This window comes from Microcaecilia unicolor, chromosome 1, assembly GCF_901765095.1.
Source record: "Microcaecilia unicolor chromosome 1, aMicUni1.1, whole genome shotgun sequence".
NCBI classification, from domain to species: Eukaryota; Metazoa; Chordata; class Amphibia; order Gymnophiona; family Siphonopidae; genus Microcaecilia; species Microcaecilia unicolor.
The window spans coordinates 314161117-314177846 of NC_044031.1; the positions used below are offsets into that span (position 1 = coordinate 314161117).

Here is a 16730-nt window from a genome sequence, read left to right on the forward strand (position 1 = left end):
TAAACCTGTGTTAACCCCAGGAAGCTCTTCCTTGGTCTCTTTTTGTCTTGGTTGCAGTCTAAAATAGTGCTACCAGTTGTCTGGTTCTTTTAAGGTACCGGTCGAGGGGATTGTATTTGTGTGAGTAGTGCCCAGCCGTGATTAGAGACTCTGGAGGCGTGGCACGAAAAGCACAAACAAAGTGGTGTTTCCGCCCGGTTGAACCCGTGTCTGGTTGAACCTGAGTGGACTTCGACCGCTTGGCGGCACTGGACCAGAGTCGGCCGTCTGCTAACAAGTGCACGTGTGGCAACGGCTAATATCCAGTGAGTGGGCCTCAACAAGCGACCGACCAAAGGAAAAGTGTTTGGACCTTAAAGAACGTATTCGTCCAGCAAGGCGCAACCGGATAGGCGATAGGCGAACGGTGAGAGGTGAGAAGACAGCGTGGTAAGTACGTCATCATTTTGTGGGGATTGTTTTTTGTATTCTTTTATTTGTGCTCTCTATCTCTCTCTCCATTCTAAGACTTCAGATTAGAATCTGTTTAGTTGTAGTTATGCAGACTGCATTGGAGCAGGTCTCCACGGCAGTGCCGGCTTATAGAAATGAAATTTTAAAGTGCCACCAGAAATGGGTTAATGGAACTAAAAATCTGAGCATTAATTGGCCTCAGGCAGTTTTGACAAAGAAATTCTAACCGTTTTGAAATTGTGGATAGAATGTACTAAGACTATGAAATATAGTAGGGCACAGACAGATTCAGCAAGGTACAGTGAGGACAGACTACACACAGAAACCAGAGTTCTCACAGTTCCAGTGTTGGAGCTGTGGGAAAATAGGACACTAAGCAGAGGCTGCGGGACCAGGGGACAGCGAGTTGCAGGTCCAGCCCCCAGATATCAGGCACTGGGAAGGGGGATTTTTCGATCCCCAGGGAATCCCAGGGGAAGTTCAGGGCTCCAGTGACTAGCTCAGCAGTAGGTTCTGAGGGCAGAGATTTGGCTAGAAGATCCTGTTGGGGAGGGTAAACTAGCTACTGTGCCAGTCCAATTTTTGATTGACACAGGGGCTACAATATCCACCATAGGCTTGGGTCAAAGCACATGCCCATTTCCCCTTTCCTCAGAAACCACCAGCACAATAGGATTCTCTGGACAGTCCCAAGAATTAAGATATACAGTGCCTTTGAATTTAGAATTGGGGGGAGAACAAATAGAGGCAAAATTCTTGTATGCCCCGGATTCTCCCATTAACTTACTAGGGAGAGATCTACTGACCAAACTGGGGGTGCAGATTCTCTGCAGAGCAGTGCCCTTGAAAGATATCAGGCATTAGGTAAATTAGGAAAAACACTACAGGAAACAAGTTTGTTTTGTGAACTTTAAATATTTGGTTACACCTTTGAATTGAAGCAGTAAAAGGATCCCTCTTTGTTCTGTTTACCTTTGTGCAGCTCAAATGTATTTTGAGGCATCTTGTTGTTTGACAGGTCTAAGTAAAGTGTAGGGGAGGGTTCTTTTAAGGTACCGGTCGAGGGGATTGTATTTGTGTGAGTAGTGCCCAGCCGTGATTAGAGACTCTGGAGGCGTGGCACGAAAAGCACAAACACGATTCATAAGAGGATTAAAACCGACTCAACTGGAGGAAGAGAAGGAAGGCATATCGCTCATCGTTGAACACCGACAACTACTGATCATTTCAGAAGTACATATGTACCAGGTTCTAAAGGGCACTACAATCCACACTTCTCAACTACAGGATGGTAGAAACAATGGCCGAGCTAGACAAAAGAGGGAACAAAAATGGAAGCAAAACATGTTACAACTGAAGGTTCAAGGCACCATAGCTCAGTTTGTCCTGGTTCTGATTGCTGGAAACCCGCAAGAGCCACGAAGAACCTGGCCAAAAAAATATTTTTTTTTGTGTGCGCGCGCTTGTGAGAAAGTGAGAAGCTTTACCTCAGGTAACTGAGACTGCAGACTGGCCTTTTCTGCTAAAGCATCATCAATGGACTCAAGAAAACTCCGCTCCACCACATCGAAGGCCTTCAAGGGAGAAGCAAAGGGTTACTTAAAACAAATATGGGTTAGTACAGTATTCTCACTAGAAAAAATACCCATTCACCCCCCAGGTTTGTAAACATTCCAACAAAATCATTTTACATGTGAATAAATAGTGATAACAGTCCAATATCAGAAAAAGAAACAGTAAGCACACTAAGGAACAGAAACTGTCTTTCCAGCCAAACCTGCTCTAGGTTATTTCAACCTGAGCCAAGGCCACCTTCACCATGAAGACCCCAACACATACTTACCCCCTCTGTTTACTAAGCCGTGCGGACAATGCCGACACATTCAAAGTAAAGTGGCTGTGTCAGCATTAGCATGGCTTAGTTTTGTACTCTCAAATAACCCATAATTACCTGGAAATTAAACACAACAGAAGCAATGGCTATATCCAGGACATAACATTTTTTCTTAACTGAATAATGCTTCTTTGTATATAAATCAGGGGCTGTCAGGTCTGCCCCCTTCCTATCCAGCCACAGATGACCTTATTTGACGCTTGCCCCAACCAGCCATGAACAATCACCTAGCTCCTTCTTTGTGTGGCCCTAGGAGCTGGGAAAGATCTGCTTTCCTCCACACTCCTTCATACACTCCAGACTGGAAACTGGCCACACCGTTTTATATAAACAGCAATAAAGCATCCATTCTTTGCCTGGAATTTTATATTTGTTCCCCACAGAAGCTTAAAGTTGAACGAGATCTCCAAGTGGATACAAAGGAATAAGCAAATTCTGAACGTAGGTAAAACAGATACTTATGATCATGTTTCAAAGTAATGACATCAAATATTTTGTAGGTAGTGACAAGAAATTTAATTGACTTTTGTGATGAGGAATTTGGGAATAAAACAAATGAGAAAAAGAATTTGAAAAGTCGTGATTCTCATCTGTTCTCTACCTTTTGTAATCTGCAACCGGTTAGGTGGTTATGAATATTTCTGGATGTAAAGGACAATGGGCCACTCTCTAGTGACCTCCCAACTGGAATCCTCTGGGCAGACCTGCCAGAATGGTTCACCAACAGACTACAGGTAGCCTAAAATGCCTGCAAGAATATTGCAGGGAATATCTAGATGGGCTTCCACTGCCCTTCTGTTTTCATCCCTTCGCTAGCTCCCAAAAAAACCAGATCTCAATGTAAGACTTGTTGCTTAGTTTTCCAAGCTTTGAGAAATACTACACATGGACACCGAAGACAGATGATCAGTTGCTGTCACCCTGTCTAGGACACTGTTTCCAAAGTCTGTCATGGAGTACCCCCCTTGCCAGTCAGATTTTCAGGATATCCATAATGAACATGCATGAACTTGATTTGAATACACTGTCTCTATTATGCAAATCAAATTCATGCACATTCATTGTAGATATCCTGAAAACCTGATTGGACGGGGGGGGGGGGGGGGGGGGGGTTCTGCAGGACCAACTTGGGAAACACTGGTCTAAGATATCAGCACATATCTTTCTACTGGTGGGCCTGAAGGTGTATAACACCCATCTAGCAGAGCTAAAAGAGGAACTGCATTATTTAGAATTTAATAACTCATGTACTAACCTACAAAGATGTTAGTGGGTTAGTACTTGTTTTTGCAAAATTTAGCTGAGGCAGGCAGTTGGGATCTTCTAGTTGATTTGAATCTTGTATCTAAATTTTTCTTGAAAATGTTGCACATTCCCATCTAGCTAAAAATTTAAAACAAAGTTCCTTTGCACAGTGGCTGAAATTTAAAGAGCCCTCATAGCCCAAATTGGTACCACACAAGCCCCCATACGCCTCCTTTCCCAGGCTTGATACAAGGTATAATGGATTAAAAAGGTCTCCCAAACTCTCTCATCAAACCTCTGGTAGTCAATGGCACCTCCCTCCAGTCCCCAACATTGGCATTTTTGAAAAGAAATATATATACATACATACATACATACATACATACACACACATACATATATATATATATACACACATACATACATATATATATACATATACATATATCTACTATAATAAAACTCACCAACGTTCTGAGGACACTGACGTCAGTGAATCCAAGCCACTGACTTCAGTTCCTTCAGGTTCATGGTGGTGAAGCCACCGGGCCCCGCCCTCGCGTCAAACGTCATGACATCAAGGGCGGAGCAAACGTTGGGGGTGAGTTTTATTACTGTACCTGTGCTCCGCCCTCACGTCAAAATGCGATGACGTCGAGGGCAGCCCAGGAAAATCACCACCCACACAGAGCTACAACGCTAACAAATAGCGGCGGCGCACAAACCAGCTACAACCGCGACGAGCCACGGGGCGGCCCAGGAAAATTGCCACTGTTCTCCGTGAGTCACACCCCCCCCCCAAAAAAAAAAAAAAAACTAGCGCCCGTTTCATTGCTCTGAGAAACGGGCCTTCTTTCCTAGTATATATATATATATATATATTAACCGCTCCCTAGAAACAGGCTATGCCAGTTCTGCACAGATTCATTTAAGGGGTCTGGGAAATATAGGGTCAGGAGCAATCCCCACTCACTCCTACTCCAGCAGTTCCCTCTATCAAAGTGACTGCCACCAACTCAGAGGGAGCTGCCAGAGCAGGAGCAATTTAGAATTGTTCCAGTCCCCTACCACTCCCCTGGACTTCTCAGGTTGAGTCGGGGTATGGGGGGAGGGAAGCATTAGTTAGTTTGGAGGGCTTCCAACTGCTACTACAATTTTTTAAAATTTTGATGCTCAATTGCTATTTTCATCATAACTATCACTAGACTGTAAACTCCCCTAAGAAGGGACCTAGAAGCGCTTTACAAATACACAGCAAGAGTAGAGTAAATAGATAATTCAGTCTTATTACACCTTGCAGACACAATAAAAGTTTCTTTAAAAAAGGTAAGAACTGGGTCACGTGATGTCGTGCTAGAGAAGCAGACGTCGGTGGGTGAGGCTCCCGGTCCCGACCGTCGATTCTACCTAAAATAAAGACAAAAAACGGATGTCCCGCACATGAAAAGCGGAGAGAACGTTAAAAGACCATCTGGTGTGCCTGGAAGGAGATCGGATCAGCGCCGATGACCGCACGTGCGACTCGTAGAGACAAAGAAAAGCTAGCTAAGAGCGGATCCAAGATGGCGGCGAGCAGTGGCGAAGGCCCGACTTCGGTCAGCTCCGCGTGGGTGGCCGAGATCGTGGCAGAGGTCACCCAGGCCATAGATGTAACGTTGGACAAAAAACTACAAACCTTATCCGCCAAGCTTGACAATGTGGACGGCAATGTGGAGGCGCTCAGGGGAGAGTTTACGACGTGCACACAACGTGTCTCTGACTTAGAGGATAAAATGAAACAGCTGGAAACGTTGACGGAGAAGCTGCAAAGTAAAGTGCGAGATTTAGAAGACAAGGCAGACGACATGGAAAATCGATCCCGAAGGGGAAATCTGAGATTTGTGGGTCTACCCGAATCGCTCCCAGAAGCGGATCTGGGTAAGTTTTTGGAGGATTGGCTGACAACTACTTTAAGGCTATCGCAGAATGGGGGGCCTCTTCGAATTGAAAGAGCACACAGACTGGGGCCTCGTAGAGCACCAGAGGACAGACCCAGAGTGGTCATCTGTAAAATCCTAAATTATGCTCACAAGGTGGACATCTTGAGGGCGATTAGAGCAAAGGGGCCTCTGAAATATGAAAATAAAACGGTGCTGTGTTTTCAAGATTTTTCAACAAGAGTGTCAAGTATGCGGAAAGCATATGCGCCGGTATGTACAGAGTTACACAAGCGCCATATTCAATTTGCATTAATGTATCCTGCCCGATTAAAAGTGTTCCAGGAGGGCAAGGCACAGTTTTATGACACCCCAGAATCTGCAAAAATATTTCTTCAGGGACTGTCAGAGAGTGATGCCAGCACAAGCCGCCATAATGCAGCCAATTGAAATGGGGAAATACTAGAGGAAACTTTGAATTAAAAATCGGAGCAGCGGGAAAAGGAAATAAAATAAGACAATGAGGATGTATTAGTCTGGAAGACAATAAATGATGTGCATGAAAATTTGGAATAAAACCTCAGAATATGGAAGCATAAATGCTCTTGTGGATTACAAAAAGCGACAAAACAGATTTTGCGTCTACTCATTGGAAACTTACAAAGACATATACAAAGATAGAAGTGTTATGAAAATGGTGGTAAGAGGCTCAACATGGAGAAAGAAGCCACAAACTTCACTAGAAGGGATGCGACTGGGGGTGTTTTCGGAGCGCCTGGCCTTCTGGGGTTCCATGGAAGTCTGTGGGGCTCTGGGAGGCTGGGTGCGCTGGAGGTATTCCCCTGTGCTAAAAGGACAGAGATGTGATATACTTGTAATATTTGGAAAGGATAAGGAATAGGAAAGTTTTACGTGGTAAACACGTGTCTTTTGAAATGGCATGGTTATGAAAGTATGGATATATGAACAGACACCTGGATAAAAAGTACTCATAGATGAATCATGCTTTGCTTTGTTGGGCAGACGGGGATTAGATAAATGAGGTGGGAGGGGGGTCGGGGCTGGGAGATCACTCACACGGGCCATGTCCATTATAGCTAATGGATAGATGTGGGAGGGAAGGGAAGGAAATAAGGGGAACTCCAGGGAAGGGAGCAAGAGGGAGGGCACAAAATGAGTATGTTTCACCAGATAGTGGTAGGGTGGGAGGGGGGGGGGGGGGGGGGGGGGGAGAGGGGAGAAGAAAGTCAGAGGGTTTTCCGTGCCAATATGCTGTGTGTGATAATGTTTTGTGTTTTTTGTTGTGGTGGGGGGAAGAGAGAAAAGAAATCATGGAAAAAGAAGGGGTCGGGGGCTGATGGCTGGGACAGCTCTAGACCAACCATAATACTATGGAAAGGAAACAAACGTGCAAGGGATGAGATAACATGAGGCTGTTAAAGTTTGTTTCCTGGAATATTAGTGGAGTGTCCTCACCAATTAAAAGGAAAAAAATAATGAGGGATTTGAATAGGCATGGGGCCGATATTGCATTTTTGCAAGAAACGCACCTAACATCGGCGGAACATCTTAAATTTGGAGGATGGTGGGTGGGACAAATAGCGGAGGTGCCAGCAATAGGTAAGAAGGCGGGCTTACTGATACTGATACGGAAGGGTATAGATGTAGTAATACAACAGACGTGGAAAGATCCACAAGGCAGATATTTGATATTGCAGGTATCACTTAATAAGAGGCCTGTGCTGCTTTGTAATATATACGGGCCAAATACATACAATCAAAAATGGGTGCGAGGACTAATTGGTAAGATCACTAGTCTAGGGGAGGTGCCACTGATAATGGGCGGAGATTTCAACATGGTACACGATCTCACTCAGGATAAATCCAGGAGACCCCTGAAGGCTAGTAATTGTCTAGATAAAGGTATTGCATTGTTCTGCACTAGATTAGAATTAATAGATGTATGGAGGATCTTGCACCCAACTGACCGGGACTACACGCACTTATCTAGAGCACATGGCACACAGTCTAGAATAGACTATTGGTTAATATCTAGAGAGATGTTTTCACGAGTAGGGGAGGCAGGCATTGGGCCGTATAGCATATCGGATCATGCATTTATATGGTATACATTAGAATTTGGTGAGATTAAAGATAAGCAATACATGTGGCGATTCCCATTACAACTGTATCGGGATCCCCATTATAGAGAACATATTTTCAAAAAATGGGAAGAATATCAATTCTATAATGAAGAACATAAGCAACAACCGATACTATATTGGGAAGCGGCTAAAGCGGTATTGAGAGGGGAGACAATAGCATACTGTTCTTTCCAAAAGAAGATGCGAGATAAGGAAATTATAAGATTAGAGAAGCAGGTGAGAGCTACTAGAATTCAATATGGGAGATATCCCACCCCAGTGAATCGTGCTCTATTACTGACACAACAGACTAGCTTGAATGAGCTTCTCCATGAAAGGACAATGAAATCTGTCAAATATTATCAATATCAATTGTTCTTGCATGGTAATAAAGCAGGCAAGCTTATGTCAAGGTTGATAAGGCAGGCAGGAGGATCAAGGATTATTACTCACATAGAAAAGACAACCGGGGAATTGGTGAGAACTGATAAAGAAATAGCTGAAGTATTCAGTAGATATTATCAACACCTGTATGGTAGGACCCAAGAGGAACCCATGGATGGAAATATGTATTTGGATAATTTAACTTTGCCGGAGCTGGGAGAGAGGGAAGTAGGTAAATTGAATGAAGATATTACTATAGAAGAAGTAGAACTGGTTGTTAAACAAAGTGCATTATACAAGGCACCAGGGCCAGACGGTTTTAGAGCAGAATTTTATAAGTTGCTTGCGCCCCGGATTATGCAGACATTGCAAGCATATTTTAAGCAATTTGTGATAGATGGCAAGGCACCACAATCACTTCAAGTGGCCCAGATAGTATTGTTACTGAAAGCAGGGCGAGATCCAAAAAAAACATCATCATATAGACCAATATCGCTGTTAAATGTCGAATTGAAATTATATGCGAAGATTCTGGCCAATAGACTGGCCAGAGTGCTGCCTAAACTAGTTCTAGAACAGCAAGTGGGATTTGTGGCGGGTCGCACGGTAGCGCATAATATGAGGCAAATAATGCTGTCCATGGAACATGTAGAAGCAACAAAACAGCCATCTTTGTTGGTCAGCTTTGACGCTGAAAAAGCGTTTGACCGTGTACATTGGAACTTTATGTTTACAATACTTGAGAGATATGGCTTTTCAGGATTATTCTTAGATGCCCTAAGAGTGTTATACCGATCTCCTAGAGCTAGGGTTCAGGTGAATGGACTGTTATCACCTGAATTTAACATATACCGGGGGACTAGACAGGGCTGTCCCCTCTCGCCAATGCTTTTTATATTAACAATGGACCCCCTGATTAGAGAAATTATGAATAATGTAGAAATCAAAGGGGTGGAGATAGGGAATCAGATGTTTAAGGTCTCTGCATATGCAGATGATTTGTTAGTACATCTGGTAGACCCCCGGGTGTCCTTTCCGGCGCTGATGGAGTGTTTCAAGGAATATGGTGAATATTCGGGGTTCGCATTGAACCTAGATAAATCTATAGCCATGCCCACGGAACATGCCATGAAAGCGAGCTGGGTAGGATCTTTTCCAGTAAAGTGGGAATACAAATCGTTTAGATATCTGGGAATTCAATTATCGAGGTGCACTTGGAATTTATATAGAATAAACATAGATATCCTATTGGAGCATTGCGGAAGGGTTTTGACATCTTGGCAGCAGTTACCTATTTCACTACATGGCAGAGTTCAATTGTTCAACATGGTGCTGTTTCCGAAATGGCTATACATTATACAATTGTTACCCTTTAAGATACTGAAGAAAGATTTAAAGAGATTTCAGAGGTTGATCTCGCGGTTTTGCTGGGCGGGGAAAAAACCACGTATGCAATTTAAATATTTGGTAGGAGCGTGGAAATATGGTGGAATAGGAATTCCAGATTTATCCCTATATAACTACGCGTGCCTACTTCGACACCTAGGGGATTGGATCTTGGGAGAGGAAAAGTACACGCCCAGGGAGTTTGAGGCGGCATATTATTATCCATGGCACTTCAACTCATTACTGCACTGCCCACAAATATCCTTGCCAAGTAGACTCCGGCGGAGTAGACTACTTAGAGCAATGAGAGAGACATGGAAATTCTTGACAATGTTGTTGGGAGGACGAGCAGATGTATCAGATCAACTCCCGATACGGGGAAATGTACATTTCATACCGGGAAAGGACAATAGTAGCTTTGCTAGATGGGCAGCAAGAGGCCTCACTTTGGTACAACATGTGATAGACGAGGAAGGGAAATTATATAAATGGGGGGCTCTATTGGACACGGGAAAAGTAGAGCATAAAGATTTGATGGCATATCTGCAATTAAGGCACTACATAAGGACTCTGGAGGGAGGGGCCTTGATCCCGTCTTTGGGACTAAAATTACGGGGGTTCTTTGACATATTTCAAGACGGGGAACTTTCAATATCAGGGTTGCATAGGGCAATACAAAGGGAGACTGGAGAAAGGACATTTGGGGACCTTGTCGCCAGATGGACTCCAGAAGTGGCAGGGAGACTGGAACCCTTGAAACTAATAAAGAGAATTCCAGAGATTTCGACTAATGCAACCCTGAGGGAATGTCAATTTCGCATTGTACATAGGGCCTACTTCACGCAGGAGAGATTGTTTAAAATAGGAGCAATAGATTCACCTATATGCCAAAAATGTAAAAGAGAGGCTAATTCTTTGCTTCACTCCCTATGGGAATGCTCTCAAACAAAACTTTTTTGGAAAAAGATATTTGAATACTTAGCACAGTTGACTGGGTGTGTGGTTAGACTTTCACCAAGGGCCATATTGCTAGATTGCTATGAAGATTATCATTTAAGGAAAAAAGCACACAAGTTATTAATGAGAAAAGCAGGAGTTTTAGGGAAGAAAGTGATCTTAGGAGTGTGGGTGGGAGATGAGGCCCCATCTTATTGGGTATGGAGAAATAAATTTCATGCCTTAATGGCTTTTGAACACAGATATGCCAAACACATACCCAAGAGGTTGAAGCAATTTCATGAAGTATGGGGAGCATACGTGGACTCTCTGCCACATAGAGCAAGAAGTTTGCTGTTAAATGTGGGTTGAGAAATGTAGGATTAAAGAGAGGACACTCCAGGAAGGCAAAACTCCCCCCCACCCCGCCTTCCTCTTTTTTTTTTTTTTTTTTTGGTGGCTTGTGATGTGTCGTAGACAGTAGGGATTGGAGGTTTAATGTTGAATAAAATTGATGCGAAGAGATGGCGATTGGGCGGAAATGGGAGGGAGGGAAGGGAATAAGGGGAAAGGCAAAGGATGGGAAATGGAAAACATACTGGACATATTCTAAGATAGAGACATTGAGGGGAGTTTTACGTATATATTCATTTTGTTTCCAGCGTAACCTTGAGCCCACCATGGGCTAAATGTTGCCCAGAGGATGGGCGACTGAGGAGGTGGAGTGGGAGCTGGAAACTTGAAGATAACTGTGAGCTGAATATACATGCTCCTATATAGTTATGCTTGTTAAATTGTTTTAGTTGATTGAAATGTTTAAAACACACATTGTTTCTAGGGGAAGGAGGGAGGGTGGGGGGAGAGAGGAGAAGAGGACCGGGAATATTTGACGCATCTGCAGAATAAGATGTCGTAGGGAGGGGCTAAAATATTAATTTGGATGACAATCAATATGGATATATACTAATGATGTTTGTGATACAATGCTTTTGTATGCGATACAGTGAAATTGTATACTTGTTTTGAAATATGTCATCAATAAAAATTGTTAAACCTTAAAAAGGTAAGAACTTCATCTGTGTTCCACTTTAATCCCAAGAGCAAATACACACTGCACAGCAGAGCACCAGGTCTTGGAGAACAAAGCACTAGTGTGTGCTCTTTTACGGTCGAGAGCAATCAAACCACCTCACCAGGGCAGCACTTCAAAGAAGTGTGGGTTCTGGCAACAGAAAAAAAAAAACCCAGACAGACAATCCTCGCAATACTTCACAGGGCTTGAAGCCTACACAACAAGTGTTTTGTGAAGGTGTGTAAAGATGCCCACATCGTGCTCTGCAAATCTCTAATAGCGTTGCTCATTGAAAGTGTGCCCTTGTACCAGCCATGGCACATAAGTGATGTGCTGTAATAGGAGGAATTTGAGACTGCTCAATGCATTCTGCATTCATAACAAAACTGAATGCAAGCTGCGACCCAGAAAGATAAAGTACTTTTGGTCACAGGTCGTTCAGGGGTTGCTCTCATCGAACGAAACAGCATCGATTGTCTGGAAGGAAAAGCAACCGGATTTGTTGGTCATTCGAATTCGGTGGATGAAAATATGCAGGGAGAACTATGGACTGACTCAAATGGAAAGGAAACACCACTGAGAAGAAATTTAGGATGTGGATGTAGAAGTACTTTATCACGCAAGAATTTAAGAGGAATAATGCACCAGAGCGTGTATCTCACCAATTCTTCCGACTGAGGTAAGAATCACCAGAAACAGTGTCTTCCAGGTAAAGTACCGTATTTTTCGGACTATAAGACGCACTTTTTTCCCCCCAAATTTGGGAGGAAAATGGGGGGTGCGTCTTATAGTCCGAGTTCGGGATCGCCCTCCCCCCCGGCCCTGTCACTTCTCCCCTTACTCACGCGATCTTCCCTGGTGGTCTAGTGACGTCGGGGTGCTGCTCTCCATCCTCCTGTATGCAGCCTGACGGTCTCGACGAGATTCAAAATGGCCGCCGAGACTTCAATTCTCGGCGGCCATTTTGAATCTCGCCAAGACCGTCAGGCAGCAATGCATACAGGAGAATGGAGAGCAACGCGCTGGGCAGGAAAGAGGGGGCTCTTTCCTGCCCCGACGTCACTAGACCACCAGGGAAGATCGCGTGAGTAAGGGGAGAGGTGGTGACAGGGCCGGGGAGTGGGGAGGAGGTAACCCTGAGGGCGATCCTGAACTTGGAGGGAGGGATTCGGACAAGATGCACCGGAGCACCTAGGTTTTAGAGGAGGGAAAAAGCAAATTTTTTTTTCCTATTTCCCTCCTCTAAAACCTAGGTGCATCTTATGGTCCGATGAGTCTTATAGTCCGAAAAATACGGTACTTCAGGTCCACCTTCTCCAGCAGAGAAAGGGTTAATTGAGTTAGCAACAAATTGAGGTCACACACTGGAGGAGGGGGTTGCAATGGAGGATGCAAATGCAGCAATCCTCGCAAGAAATGTTTTATTATTGGATGTCTCATTAATGTTATATTATCTAATGAGTCATGAAAAACAGGAAAAGTGCTGCTAAAATGAACTTTCACCGATAAGTAGGATAAACCTGAGTTTGATAAGTCATATGAATATGCAATACTCCTGGAGAAAACACAGTATTATCTTCTAGGTGCAGTGAACCAACCATGCTAGTAGGCTCAAGGACTGCAGATCTAGATGGAGAAAAGTCTTTACTTTGGGTAATGAGATCTGGATCCTGCAGTAAGAATATTGGAGCATGAGTCATGTTTAAAATAATCGGAAACCATGGCAGTCTGGGCCAATATGAAGTTATCAGAATTAATCACGCTGAGTGTGTCCTTGCCTTCTGCAATGTCCTAGATAGAGGTATTGGAGGGAATGCATATAGAAGATCATCTGTCCAAGGAAGATAAAAAGGGTCTTTGGCTATTCTTTTCTGACTTAGCCACCTTGAGCAATATCCGAGACACTTCGTATTGAGTGGAGATGCAAAGAGATCTGTGGGTGGTTGTCCTCACTTATTGAAAAGATATTGAGTAACTGTGGTCTTAAGAGACCATTTATGCGGCTTTAATTTTCTCCGACACTTGCATATAAGCAAATGAGGCAGACTTGCCTTCATTTTTGACAACTGTGCCTTACTATTTGTCTTTTATACATGAGATCTATCCAGCCAGTTCTCAGAGTTTATTCTTTTCTCATTTTTCTATTTATTTTCCATTACGTTTTTTTCTCTTTATATTCCTTTATATTTTGCCAGCTTGTTTGTAGCATGTTCCATTTTCTTTTTATCACTTTTATTACATTTATGTATTGGTGTTTTTCTCAGCACCTCTTCTGATACATATCTGTATGCTATACCTACTGCTCAACGGCAAGAATGTTAGTCCTAGTTGCTGTTGGCAACAATGATAGGGCTACCATCAGCCAGTATTCCAGATACGGGAAACTACAAGACCCTGCTGGTGCAGGCATGCCACTGCTGTAACACATTTTGTGAACGCTCAAGGGGCTGAGGTGAGGCCGAACGATAACACTTGGTACTGATAGTGTTCATTCCCCAGGGTAAGTCACAGGAGAATGTGCAGATATGCATCTTGTAGATCCAGTGACGCAAGCTATATGTCATGTTGCAGGAAAGACAAAATTGTGGCTAGAGAGTTTATGCGAAACCTCTCTTTCCTGATGTATTTGTTGAGTCTCCAGAGATCTAAAATGGTTCGAAAACCTTTTGAATTTTTTTGGTATAAGTATCTGGAATAAAAACTCTTGTTTCAGTCTCCATGGTTGGGTTGAAACAAAATTTGATTAAGGAAATAACAGTGGAAGAGGACAAACTTTTATTAATAAATTTTAAAGTGCATTGCTTTCTCTGTTGTTCCCTTTACTCGCCTCCCCATTCAATAAGATTTCTTATATATTTAATTTTTGTTGATTTAACCAAATTAATCTTTGGTCAAAACTAAAGTCATTCCTGTCTTCAAATTTAACTCACTAACCTACCATGTTATTCAAGAGGTTGTTGCTATTTGCTATCACATAATTCCTCCCTATCCTCCCTGCTGTAATGGAAAATGCCTAACTGTAAAATGACAGCCAGATGGGGACTGGAAGCTGCATTTCAGATGCACATTCCACCGATTATTTTCTTAAATCGTCTCATACAATACCTCTGTTCTTACAACTTTCCTTAAAATGCTACTCCTTCTTCAATTAATCATAGCTATAACTGCTTCAGATCTTCCCAGCATGGCCATGGCACCCTAACTCAGAACCTTCTGGGGTCTTTTTGTTGCATGTTATCTGTCTCTTGACTACACTGTAAGCGTCAATGAGCAGGGACTGTTTATTATTTGTGTCTGTATAATGCTGCACAAAACAATAATGATGTATACTGAAGCAGTGCCCAGTACATTTACAATTAGAGACTAAAAGGGTTGTCAAATAGAACTGCAACTGCAAGCAGAGATACAAGAACCACCTTGTTCCACACTCAATATAAACTCAAAGCATGCTAAACTCAGTAAAAACCTTGTGTAATAGGTGCAGGGGGTAGAGGAGGAGATAGGTCACCAGAATCCTCTTCCTTCTCTCCCTGTCCTACCTGTAGAAGGATTCTGCGGACATCAGCATCACTATGCTCCGGGTTCAGCTGCCCCAGCAGCAGCTCAGCTGAGAGTCTCTGCCCCACAAAGCTGGTGGCACGGATCCCATCATAACCATTAAAGACGCCGTACAGGAACACATTGTTTTCACTCCTGCTAGACAAAGACAATCACGAGATTAGTTTCTTCTTACAGAACAGATGAGGAATGAATATAAATGTGTCCAAAGTAATTAGCAAGTAAGGTAAAATTATGTATCATACCTGATAATTTTCTTTCCATTAATCATAGCTGATCAATCCATAGACTGGTGGGTTGTGTCCATCTACCAGCAGGTGGAGATAGAGAGCAAACTTTTGCCTCCCTATATGTGGTCATGTGCTGCCGGAAACTCCTCAGTATGTCGATATCAAAGCTCCATCCGCAGGACTCAGCACTTAGAGAATTACACCCACAAAGGGACACTCTGCCCAGCTCACCACCGCCGAAACGGGGGAGGGGAATTAACCCAGCTCATCCCCACACAAGTGGGGGAGGGGAATCCGTCCAGCTCATCCCCGCGGAGCGGGGGAGGGACACCACACCCGCCGATGCGGGGGGATCTGGCTTATCCTGCAACCGCAACCGCGGGAGGAGCTGACTGACCCTAACACCGCCGAAGCGGGAGGGGTACAAAGCTGTCCTACAGCCGCACGAAGCGGGAGGGAGTGCCGGCAGAATTTAAATCTCAATCCAGCCCCGTAAAACGGAGGGGAGAGGAATGCAGCAGCTCACTGTAACACAAACTCGTCTCAACTCTTGAAGAATCCACGTGAAAAAACTTGAACACGAAGTCTTTCTGAAGTAACTGAAGACTAAACTTGAACCTGAAATGCAACCAGAATAAAAACAGTACAGATATCTGGGAGGGGCTATGGATTGATCAGCTATGATTAATGGAAAGAAAATTATCAGGTATGATACATAATTTTACCTTCCATATCATCAAGCTGATCAATCCATAGACTGGTGGGATGTACCGAAGCAGTACTCACCCAGGGCGGGACATTGAAATCCCTGACCTCAACACTGAAGCTCCAAACCGGGCCTCCGCCCGTGCAGCCACAGTCAAGCGGTAATGCTTGGAGAATGTATGAGCCGAAGCCCAAGTTGCCGCCTTGCATATCTCTTCCAAGGAGACGGACCCGGCCTCTGCCATCGAGGCCGCCTGAGCTCTAGTGGAGTGAGCCTTCAGCTGGATAGGCGGCACCTTCCCCGCGGCCACATAAGCCGCTGCAATGGCTTCCTTGACCCATCTTGCCACTGTAGGCTTAGCAGCCTGCAGACCCTTACGAGGACCTGCAAACAGGACAAACAGATGATCCGATTTCCGGAAATCATTGGTCACTTCCAAGTATCTGATGATGACTCGTCTCACATCTAGATATTTAAGAGCAGAGTACTCCTCTGGGTAGTCCTCCCTACGAAAGGAAGGGAGACAGAGCTGCTGATTCACATGGAAGCGAGAAACAATCTTGGGCAGGAAGGAAGGCACTGTGCGAATAGTCACTCCTGCCTCAGTGAACTGCAGAAAGGGCTCTCGACATGAGAGTGCCTGGAGCTCGGAAACTCTTCTGGCTGAAGTGATAGCCACCAAAAAGACTGCTTTCAACGTCAGGTCTTTCAGAGATGCCCTCGACAAGGGTTCAAAAGGCGGCTTCTGCAATGCTCTTAGCACCAGGTTGAGATTCCACGCAGGCACCACCGAGTGCAGAGGAGGG

The 16730-nt window shown here is 44.0% G+C and overlaps 1 protein-coding gene across 3 annotated transcripts in view; it reads right to left on the reverse strand.

The window, feature by feature from the left end:
• Nucleotides 1–16730, reverse strand: part of TAB1 (TGF-beta activated kinase 1 (MAP3K7) binding protein 1) — a 190448-nt gene that overhangs the window by 157753 nt on the left and 15965 nt on the right. The window contains exons 3-4 of one of the 3 annotated variants that reach the window (XM_030208454.1): nucleotides 14970–15123; nucleotides 1941–2027 (exon numbers count right to left, since the gene is read on the reverse strand). In XM_030208454.1, the coding sequence (XP_030064314.1) occupies nucleotides 1941–2027; nucleotides 14970–15123 (241 nt within the window). Of the gene's footprint in view, nucleotides 1–1940; nucleotides 2028–14969; nucleotides 15127–16730 lie in introns of all 3 variants that reach the window. The other 2 variants (XM_030208445.1, XM_030208463.1) reach the window with 2 other exon arrangements.